Here is an 11712-nt window from a genome sequence, read left to right as displayed (position 1 = left end):
ACAAGGAACAAGATATGGTATGCGGCTGCAATAAGTGTATGAATATTTATTTTTGCAGGCTTCATTTTTTTCCCTTTCCTTTCAACACAATTCATGATGGCAATCAGGATAGAGAACTCCAGCTTAATTAGGAGCGAAAAAATATTCTATGATGCATTCTAGTTTCAGATGCACTTTTCTCATGGGACATATTATTCCAGTGTTCACAGCCCAATAGACTTGCTAATGAAAACACCCCTGAGCTGCCAATTCAGAAGTGTGCATCACTAAAAAATGTTAGTTCTTCAGCTGTGAAACTTACCCTCTAGCATTTTTCTACCCATGAGTGGAAATCATAGGCCCTGGGGTATATAGAAAATGTAGAATTGCACTTTAGTCACTTTTACTGAAACATGTGAAACTGTACCAAACGTGTGTTGGGGAGGAACGAATAAAGATAGAGGAAGAAAGGCTGATGCTGCCATGAACAATATATTTATCCATGTGTCCTTAAACCCCGAGTTTATAGGCTCTATTAACCAAATGATTATTTTTTTTAAAAATCACTCTCTTGCAGCTTTTGAATAGAACCACATAATTGGCTAAAATTAGGAGAGTGATCTATTAATAAAAACATTCCTCTGCAGAGCGCAAGGGTATTAACTAGATCCTGGAAAACAAAAACCCTCAGGTCACAAAGTCAAAAACTATTTTTTTTGTTGTTTCCCGCCAAAGCCTTATCCTACAGAACAATATGAAGTTTCCAATCTTCACAAAATTTCTGCTTGAGTCATGCATTCCTTACTGTGACTTGCTACTAAATTTACTATAAGGAAATGTACCCGGAGATTGTATTTCGATAATTTAATAATTTATTAATCTAAAAAAGTGTGTAAAAGTATAGCTCTCATCCACAAGATATATGAATGACATTAAAATGCCTGCAGGTTTATCAAACTCGCTTTTAGTGTATTTGTTTCAGCAATACAGAATTAAAATGAACTTCACTTATTTTATTTTATATAAAAGAAGCCCACAGCAAAATGCTCAGAAGAAAAAACTTCATATTGGCGTGAAATGTACAGCTTTTACATTTAAAAATGCTCTGAAATATACATACAAGCATGCTAGCAAAACCAGGTTATCAGAAGACAAACTGGTAAGCCATTTCTGAACCTTGAATGTTTTCTACCAGAAGAAAATTAAAATCTTCTGTAAATGGATTCTGTTGTTCAACTGGGGCTTGTATGCTCAAACTTTAAAAATCCACAACTAAAATATGCATATCCATGAGAAATATACATACAACTTTCTCACATTGAAGTACATAATATAGGATTTTATCTATTGCCATTTATTTATTTTTTGCACAAAAACCTATAAATATTACTTCACCAGAATCTTTTAACTTAAAACTTAAATAAAATGACAGAGGTCTGAGTTTGCACCTCCAAAAATATGAAGATGAGTATTTATCTTCATCAGTAAAGTCCTAGATAAAAATGGCCTTGAAATCGAAACAACCCATTTTCATCTACAGTCTGATGAATTCTGGGAGGGAGAATGACAATAAAATGGAAAAATTACAAACTTCTACTTACAATTCTCACCAAGTTAACTTTTTGTACAATTTTACAATCTTGATTTTCCTCTTCAAAAGGCCTTGTGAAATTTTTCTGATTAAGAAAAAATAGTACTGCAATTTGTCAATTTTACACTGTACACAATAGATACAAACTGTTTTGATATATCTGGTTTATATCTACAATACAAAGGAAGCCACCAAAGGTGACTCAAATGCACAATAAAATATCATTTACAAGCACTAGCTAGTTGATATTCTCCACTATATTTTCCTCGATTTCACAATACTGTGTTTTTTTTTTAAGAATGTACAATTTATCATGAAAAATAAATTCTGTGTTGTAGCAATGATGACAAGTATAGTTTCAGAAGCTGTAACATAAAAATTCCAAAAAAGTTACTGATGTGGAAAAGCTTAACAATGTATGCCGCTTATGCACCAATATCCAAGAAAAGTTCTCTGCAAGTTAACGCTCTGACATTTGAAAAAATTAGACGTGGAGTGAGTTCAATTCTCTTGGAAATGATACTTGCTCAAATTTTGACATTTTCCCTTACAAGATCTTCAAATCATTGATAATTAGCTGATGATGCATCATATTCTTAGTCAGGAAAGGGATTAGGTCTGTGTATAATGTGACTCCTAGTTTCAAAGTAAATTCATAATGGTATTGTACATTTGAGTAAGCACCACAAAGTGGACGGGTAGACAGGACTGGCGATCTTGTGTGGCAGGGTTACAGTTGAGCCATGATAAGGCATTATACTGCTCCAGTACAAACCTGGAAAAAGAAGAGCCAGTGTATTAGTATTGGCTTTAGCTACTAAAGAGTAAAATCTAATTGAAGAGTTTAATCAAAGAGTAAATGACAGATAGCCAACACAGACCTCAAAACATCTGAAGTTCTGTTGGAATCCAGAGGGTGAGGATGAGAGTGCTTGCCAGGAAGTAATTCATCAGATTGTGCTAGGGAGACATGGTGATGTAAGGAGGCCTATAAAGAAAAAGGATACAGGAACATTTTAATCAAATTCAGCATATTAACTATAAATACTTATTGTTTCTTAGGTTAGTTAAGATGGTAATTAAATTAACTAAATAGCATAAGTAACAATGACAGGACATGTGTTATGTTGCAGCTGTGGAATGAAAGCACTTTTGGACACCAAGATGATCCATGACAAACACATTTGCAGAAAGTGCAAGTAGCTCCAGATCAGGATTATTGGTCTGGAAACCGAACTGCAGACACTGCACAACATGAAGGAGGGCGAGAAATACCTGGACACTTTGCTCCAGAAGACGTTAACACCCTTAGAATAGGGTTATCTGTTCTGGTCAGTGGTGAGGGACAGGAGGATGTGAACCATGGGTGTAGTGGAGGAGCCTAAAACTTTGCAATTGTCAAACAGGTTTTAAGTGCTGTTTTAACCTGTGCAGACGAAAGTGAGGTCTGCAAGGTGGATGAGCAAGCTGGCCATGGCACAGTAAGTCATTCAAGCAGGGGGAGCAAACAGGAGTCTAGTGGTAGTATAGGACAGTATACTGATGGGGATTGACACTGTCCTCTGCAGCAAACAGCGAGAATCCAAAAGGCTGTGTTGCCTGCCTGGTGCCAGGGTTTGGGACATCTTCTCGGGTCTGGAGAGGAACTTGCAGTGGGAGGGGAAGGATCCAGTTGTCTTGATCCATGCAGGTACCAACAATAGGCAGGATGAGGAAGAAGTTTCTGCACAGTCATTATGAGGGCCTAGATGCCTAATTAGGAAGCAGAGCCTCAAAGTTGATCCATGTGCAAATTGTCATAAGGCAAATAAAGTTAGAAAGATGAATGTGTGGCTCAAAGATTGGTGTGGGAGAAGTGGGTTCCGGTTCGTGGGGCACTGGCATCAGTACTGGGGAAAGGAGTCACTATATCGTTGGGGCACTCTACACATGAACCGTGCTGGGGCCAGTTTTCTAGTCAGCCGCAAAACTAGGGAAGTAGAGAGGCTTTAAACTAAACACGGCAGGGTGGGGGGTGGTGGGGGCGGTTCAGGGATCAAGCTTGGGTAGATGTAGCAAATTAAGGGGTAGAATCAAGACAAGAGAGCAAAACAGTAATTAGGGAAATGAGGGTCAGAGAATGGCAGGAAGGGACAGAGATAAAAAACTTAAGAATATGCCAACAGTCAAGATTAGATGTTATAAAAACAACAAAAAGTCTAAACTAAAGGCTCTGTATCTGAATGCACATAGCATAGAATTGATATCGAACATTGAAGTAAATATATATGATCTGATAGCCATTACGGAGACATGGCTACTGGATGACAAGGATTAGATCCTGAATATTGAGGGGTATATGACATGCAAGAAGAATAGGAAGCTAGGTAAAGGTGGAGGGGTAGCACTGTTGATCAAGTATGGCGTTGGTGCAATAGTTAGAGATGACCTTGGCTTAGGAGATCAGGATGTAGAATCAGTTTGGGTGGAGCTGAGGAATAGTGAGGGAATGAAGTCACTAGTGGGAGTGGTCTACAGGCCCCTTAACAGTAACCACAATGTAGGGCAAGGTATACAAGAAATATTGGGTGCTTATGATAAAGGGACAACAGTAATTATGGATGTTTTTAATTTACATGTAAACTGGAAAAATCAGACTGGCAGTAGTAGCCTGGATGAGGAGTTCACAGGATACTTTCGAGATAGGTTTTTTTTAGAGCAGCACGTTCTGGAACCAACCAGAGAGCAGGTTATATTAGATTTGGTATTGTGTAACGTGACAGGATTAATTAATGACATCAGAGTGAAGCCACCCTTAGGTAGCAGCGACCACAATATGATTGAATTTTACATCCAGTTTGAAAGGGAGAAGAGTGTGGCTAAGACTAGTATTTTAAACTTAAATAAAGGCAACTATGTGGGCATGAAAGCTGAACTAGCTAAAGTGAACTGGGATACTAGGCTAGAGGATAGATCAATAGAGAAGCAGTGGCAGACATTTAAGGGGATATTTCAGAATACTCAGAATAAGTATATTCCTACTATAAAGAAAAATTCTACGGGGAGGACCCATCATCCATGGTTAATTAAAGAAGTTAAAGAAAGCACCAAACTTAAGGAAAAAGCATATAAATGTGCATAGATGAGTGGCAGGTCAGATGATTTATCAGGATAGAAAAGAGCAGCAGAGGTTAATCAGGAGAAAGAAATTAGAGTATGAGAGGAAGCTAGCTAGAAATGTAAAAACAGTTAGCAAGAGTTTCTAAAGGTATTTAAAAAGGAATAAAGTAAAGTGGGTGTCGGCCCTCTAGAGATTGAGAATGGGGAGTTAATAGTAGATAATAAAGGAAGTGGCAGATGAAATGAACAACTATTTTGCTTCTGTCTTCACTATAGAGGATACAAAACACATTCCAGTAATAGCTGTAAATCAGTAAGTGGGAGAGAGAGAGAGAGAGAGAGAGAGAGAGAATAACCTGGTGAAATTACAAACACTAGGGAAGCAATACTGAGCAAACTGATGGAGCTACAGGGTGACAAGTCTTCGGGTCCTGATGGGCTTCATGCTAGGGTCTTAAAAGAGGTGGCTAATGAGGCAGCAGATGTGTTGGTGTTAACTTTCCAAAATTTGCTAGGTTCTGGAAAGGTTCCATCAGACTGGAAAGTAGCAAATATAACCCCTCTATTTAAGATGGGAGGCAGAAAACAGGAAACTATGAGCCAGTTAGTTTGACGTCTGTCATGGGGAAGGCGTTAGACTCGACCATTAAGGAGGTTACAGCTGGGCACTTAGAAATACTCTTAAGTAATCAGGAAGAGTCAACATGGTTTTGCGAAAGGGAAATCATATTTAACCATTTTATTTGAGTTCTTTGAAGAAGTAACATGCATTGTAGGTAAAGCGAAGCCTGTAGACATTCTGTACTTAGATTTCCAGAGGTGCCACATCCAAAGTTACTGCGGAACATAAAAGCCATTAGGGTAGGAGGTCACATATTAGTGTGGAAAGAAGATTGGCTGGCTGGCAGAAAACAGAGTATGTATAAATGGGTCTTTTTCTGACTGGTAGGATGTGACAAGTGGAACCCTGTCCTGCAGTGTCTGTGCTGAGGCCCCAACATTTTGCAATTTATATCAATGGCTTAGATGAGAGGAATGAAGGCATGGCAGTTAAATTTGAATATGACAGAATGATAGGTAGGAAAATACGTTGTGAAAAGGGCATAAGGTTGCAGACAGATATAGATAAGTTGAGTGAGTGGGCAAAGATTTGGCAAATGGAGTTTAAGATGGGAAAGTGTGAAGTTGTTCACTTTGGCAGGAAGAACAAAAAAAAGCAGAATATTACTTAAATAGAGAATGGTTGCATAATTCTGAGGTGCAGAGGGATCGAGGTGTTCGACTGCATGAGTCACAAAAAGTTAGTGTGCAGGTACAGCAAGTAATTAAGGCAGCTCATGGAATGCTATCCTTTATTACAAGAGAAATTCAACATAAAAGCAAGGATGTTATGCTTCAGTTATACAGGGTAGTGGTGAGACCACATCTTGAATAGTGTGCAGAGTTTTGATCTCACTTAAGGAAGGATGTAAATGCGTTGCAGGCGGTTGAGGTGGTTTACTAGGTTGATACCTGGGATGAGCAGGTTGTCTTATGAGAGATGGTTGGACAGACTGGGCTTGTTTATACTGGAGTTTAGAAGAGTGTGGGATGACTTTATTGAAGCATATAAGATTCTGAATGATCTTGACAAAGTGGATGTAGAAAGGATGTTTCCTCATGTGGGTGAGTCCAGAACTAGGCAGCACTGTTTTAAAATTAAGGGTCACCCTTTTAGAAGAGATGAGGAGAAATTTTTTCTCAAAGGGTTGTGTGACTTTGGAATACACTGCCTCAGAAGGTGGTGGAGGCAGAGTCATTGAATATTTTTAAGGCGGAGGGAGATTGATTCCCTTGCCTAACAAGAGTCTAAGGTTATCAGGGGTAGATGGGGATATGGAATTCAAAACACAAACAGATCAACCATGGTCTTATTGAATGGTGGAGCAGGCTTGAGGGGTAAACTGACCTACTTCTGCTCCTATTTCATATGTTCATATGTATTGAAACAATGTGAACGCCAGAGTCTTAATTATTTCCAATTCAACTGCCAGCAGATATTACTTTGTTTTGGGGCACTTCTTACTATGGAAGTTTCACATAGTTAAATGCCCACGTCTTCTTTTGTTAGTTCTCAATCTATATCATTCCAGTACTTCTTTAGTCTGGCAGAATGTAGCATCTGATCCAGAGAATATCGATGGAGTGTGTACTACTAGGTCTTCAAAAGTTCTCTCTAATAAACTGCCAGAAATGGATGAGGTACCACCCAGTGAACACAGCCTCATCCAATTTTCTATTTGCTGCAGCTAAGTGTTACCGCAGATGCTTGTCAGCATAGGTTGACAAGAGCAGAGTATGTGGGAATGTTCCTACTATGCAGCAACAAGTATAAATATTCCAATACTAGGCCTGCCTGCATTCAAACAGCCATTTGTGTATATGAAGGTCTTATTTTGTTCTCGGATAAACATTAAAGATAGACAGATATTCCAAATAATTATTGATGAATCTGAATTTGAAGAAATAGAGCTCACCTTTAGAAACAACGGACATTGATTTTGAGCATGGGGACAGGCAGACCAAAACCACTGAGGAAGATTCTCAGCTTTGGCAGTTGAAACAAAATATCCAAGAGCAAGTGGTTGCTGCAGTACATTTGCTACTTCCTCATGAGCTTCCGTGGAGAGGAGCCGCTCACCTCCTTGACCCTGAAAGCAAATAAATATATAGGAAAATATAACTTCCAAATAATGTTGATTAGATTATTTTATTTACTTACTAATCATTTTCTTGATGTTTTACCAATTCATGTACTAATTACTGTACTAGATGGTGTTACACTGTAATTGGGTCGTAGAAAACAGAAAAAAAGGAAATTAATCTTCTGATATTTAGAATCAGTTCATTACAAAGGTGGAACAATTTTTTTTACAAATGGTTAACATCTACTTGCTCATGAGCAGGTGCAGCGCAAGGGCATATTTATACAAAATATGGTTTGCTAAGCGCACAACACAATGATATAAACTACATTTCAACACATCATCATATCAAATGGTGCATGGCTTTTCTCCATCCCCAAATAAAAGATAGGCTCAGATATTCTGGTCTCTGGGTTGTTGGAGGCCAGACTACGGCTCAAGATCCACAGAAGCTCCATTATGCTGACTTCTCAGGAAGTTACTCAGGAAGTTTGAACTTGTGAAAGGTAATTCCTCTGCTCCCCAGGACCCTCCGTGAATGTCTCTGACTCTGAGTTAGAGTCAGGTAATTCGAACAGTTCTGATTTACTTAGTTGGGGGATACCCAAGAAATGTTAGACAAAAATCCTAGTCTAAATCCTGAGTAACTACAGAACTGACCGTCTGGACCACCCCACTCCCCCCTCCCCCCCAACCCAACTCCTAAGAAATTCCCTTGCCAATGTCTTCTCAATTACATTGTTAAGGTTTGTTAGTGTCATGGTTAAGGGAAATAGGTGATGGGTACTAATCGTCTTTGAGCACATATAAATAGGGGATAGCTGGGAGGAGAGCTGCGAGGCTGAACAAGTCAATAAATTCTTTCAATAAAGAAACACTCCATGTCTTGGTTTCATCTTCGCCAACTGGCTTGGATCCTATTAAAACCACTCTCCACAACCTGACCTGACCCAACCTCACCAACCTACCCAGCTGCCACTCTATGAGATGGCAACTATGACCAATTTATTCCTATACATTTAGATCCCAAAGATAACTATGTAATCAATTACTAAGTAATTTGTTGTTTTGAAGTCAATCAGGTACAGAAATTGCTAGTGAATAACCAGAGTCTCTAAAATCTACTAAGTGTAAATGCATTTTGATATTCTGCTCTAAACTAATAGTCCTATCGCAATTCGAATATCACAGTTGATCTAGAAAATACAGCATTCCAAACATGATCTCATCCATGATCTACATTTATTAGAACAATTTACTTCAACTAATCAAATACGGATATCCCTATCTGGTGTACTACGTTCAGCTTTGGGCACCAAACCTCTGGAAAGATACACTTGCCTTACTAGATTAATCAGAATATCATCACAACTTTGTGGGTTAAATTACATGAATAGGTTACATAGAGCTAGCTTGCATTGCTTAGAGTTCAGATGGTTCCAGGGTGATCCAATCAAGGTGTTAAAAATGATTAAGGTATTTGATAGGATGGATAGAATCCAGAGCAAGAGGCCATAATCTTAAAATTAAAACTAAGTCAGTCAGGACTTAGATCAGTTGGCACATTTTACACAAAAGTTAGTGGAAATTTGGGCAACTCAAATGTTGCAGACGCTGGATCAATGGAAATGCCCAAGACTGAGCTTGATAGATAGCAAGGCTATCAAGGGATATGGAACAAAAGCTGGTTAGAGTTGAGGTACAGATCAGACATCAACTTTGCAAATGGAAGAACAGACTCTGAATAGATGGGCTGCATGGTTTACTCCAGCTCCTATCATATTCATCTGAAGAGCAATTGTGACAGCTTCATAATCATAGAACACCAAACACCCCAAATTTATTTTCACCTTTGCCAATGGAGATGTACACATTTCATTTTTTCCTTATTCATGTGAACAAATTAATATTTTTCTGAAGAAAGCTCATCTACTTATGCTTACCTGATATACATGCTATTCATCTGAATATTAGTTATATTTAATATTGAATTTATATTTTCAGTTTGATTTCAATAAAATGGCATGCTGTTACTGTGAAAAATGTGAAGTATTTTTCTCTAATGCAGCATTTTACAGACATATTTCTGTCCAATAACTTGAGAGGTTAAAAAGCAAGTTCAATTTCAGAAAATGGTCCATTTATTTTGGTATACAATAACTCCAAAATAGGCACCATGTCTGCAACAGGGCTCAGAAAAAAGACTACTCAGGCCCCCTCCTACAACTCTTTTTATGGTACATTGATAACTGTTTCAGTGTGGCTTCATGCTCTCACCTGGACCTGGAAAAGTTTACCAATTTGCTTCCAATTTCCACCCCTCATTCACCTTCACATGGTCCACCTCCAACACTTCCCTTCCTTGACCTGTCTCAATTTCTGGTGATAGACTGTCCTCCAATACTCATTACAAGCCCACCGACTCCTACAGCTACCTCTACAGCTCCTCAACACCCTGCTTCCTGTAAGGACTCCATCCCAATCTCCCAGTTCCTTTGCCTCCATCGCATCTGTTCTGATGATGCCACCTTCCAAAATGGCACTTCTGACATGTCTTCCTTTTTCCTTAACCGAGGTTCCCCCACCACTGTGATTGACGAGGCCCTCAACCATGTCCGACCTATCTCCTGCACCTCTGCCTTCACCCCTTCCCCTCTCTCCCAGAGCCATGACAGGGCCCCCGTTGTCCTCACTTTTCACCTCACCACCCTCCACATTCAAAGGTTCATCCTCCGCCATTTCCACCAACTCCAGCATGATGACACCACTAAACACATCTTCGCTTCACCACCCCCATGGGCATTCCATAGGAACCGTTCCTCAGGGCCACCCTGGTCCACTCCTCCATTATACCCAACACCTCATCCCCCTCCCACCGACCTTCCCATGCAATCACAACACCTGCCCCTTTACCTCTTTCCTCCTTACCGTCCAAGGGCCCAAACACTCCTTTCAGGTGAAGCAGTGTTTCACTTGCACCTCCTTCAATTTAGTCTACTGCATTCGCTGCTCCCAATGCAGTCTCCTCTACACTGGAGAGACCAAACGCAGACTGGGTGACCGCTTTGCAGAACACCTTCAGTCTGTCCACAAGCATGATTCAGACCTTCCAGTTGCTTGCCAATTCAACACACCATCCTGCTCTCATGCCCACATGTCCATCCTTGGCCTGCTGCACTGTTCCAGTGAAGCCCAACGCAAACTGGAGGAGCAGCACCTCATCTTCCGATTAGGCACTTTACAGCCTTCTGGACTTAACACTGAATTCAACAACTTCAGACCATGAACTCTCTCCTCCATCCTCACCCCTTTTTTCAATATTCATTTATCTTTTAATTTTTATCCACTTATTTTTATTCATTGTTTTACCCCAACCTTTTATCCTATTTTCAATCTTTTTTCCCCACCACCGTCCCCTCCCCCCAACCCACCCCCACAAGGGCCATCTGTCACTTGTTCATGCTGTTCTTTCCAGAGTGCATACCCTTTGTCCTGCTATTATCCACATTCTACTTTCTTACCTCAATGCCACCATCAGCACCTCCTTTAGCCCGCACCACTTCCATTAACACCCCTTTGTCCTTTTGTTCATGACATCTTTGTCAATCTCTCCTTTGCCCCCACCTATCGCTGGCCTTCTATCCAGCTTCACCTGTTCCGCTCCCTTAAACAGTATAAATTTCATCACATTTTTACTTCTCTTTAGCTCTGAAGAAGAGTCATACAGACTGAAAACGTTAACTCTGTTTTTCTTTCCACAGATGCTGTTAGACCTGAGTTTTTGGAGCATTTTCTGTTTTTGTTTCAGATTTCCAGCATCTGCAGTATTTTGCTTTTATCTAAGAGAAAAGAGCTAGGCTAATTGTTTCAAATGCACGCATTCAAATTTATACTCCCTTTGCCCTGGTCGAATTTTAAAAGGTATTTTCAGCTCCAATTGAGCAATCCATTGAAGCTATCCGAGATAAAGGAATTAGACCTAAGAGACTCAGTATGTCAGAGGTGAATCATCATGCAAGTCTGAGAATTTAAACAGGTCCTATTCACACTGAACTTCAGCACAGCAAATGCAAATTATCTACTTCCTAAGGTGAGGCAGTTTTGCCTCTGAATGCTGAAAATATATATCAGAACGGTAAAGCACAGATGGAGACCATTCATCCCACTGGCCCTTTGAAAGAACTATCCAATTTTTCAAGTGTTTATCCAATTCCTCCTTTGAAAGTTACCATTTCATCTAATTCCACCACATTTTCAGACAATACAGTGCCGATCATAACCTGCTGCGCAAAATAAATTTTCATATCCTCTCTAGTTCTTTTGTCTGTTACTTTAAATCAATGACTCCTAAAGTGAAAA

At 39.6% G+C, this 11712-nt stretch overlaps 1 protein-coding gene across 4 annotated transcripts in view; it reads right to left on the bottom strand.

Moving 5' to 3' along the window:
• Window positions 1–828: 828 nt before the first annotated feature.
• The window catches only part of LOC144687656 (mediator of RNA polymerase II transcription subunit 13-like), a 275902-nt gene continuing 265018 nt past the window's right edge, over window positions 829–11712 (bottom strand). For all 4 annotated transcript variants that reach the window (XM_078554037.1, XM_078554036.1, XM_078554039.1 and 1 more), the window contains 3 exons: window positions 7186–7359; window positions 2452–2558; window positions 829–2345 (listed from right to left, as the gene is read on the bottom strand). In XM_078554037.1, the coding sequence (XP_078410163.1) occupies window positions 2213–2345; window positions 2452–2558; window positions 7186–7359 (414 nt within the window). In that variant the 3' untranslated portion in view covers window positions 829–2212. The remainder of the gene's footprint in view (window positions 2346–2451; window positions 2559–7185; window positions 7360–11712) is intronic.

Source organism: Cetorhinus maximus, chromosome 12 (assembly GCF_964194155.1).
Source record: "Cetorhinus maximus chromosome 12, sCetMax3.hap1.1, whole genome shotgun sequence".
NCBI classification, from domain to species: Eukaryota; Metazoa; Chordata; class Chondrichthyes; order Lamniformes; family Cetorhinidae; genus Cetorhinus; species Cetorhinus maximus.
The sequence above is the reverse complement of the archived record's forward strand: the minus strand, read 5'-3'. Positions and strand labels throughout refer to the sequence as shown.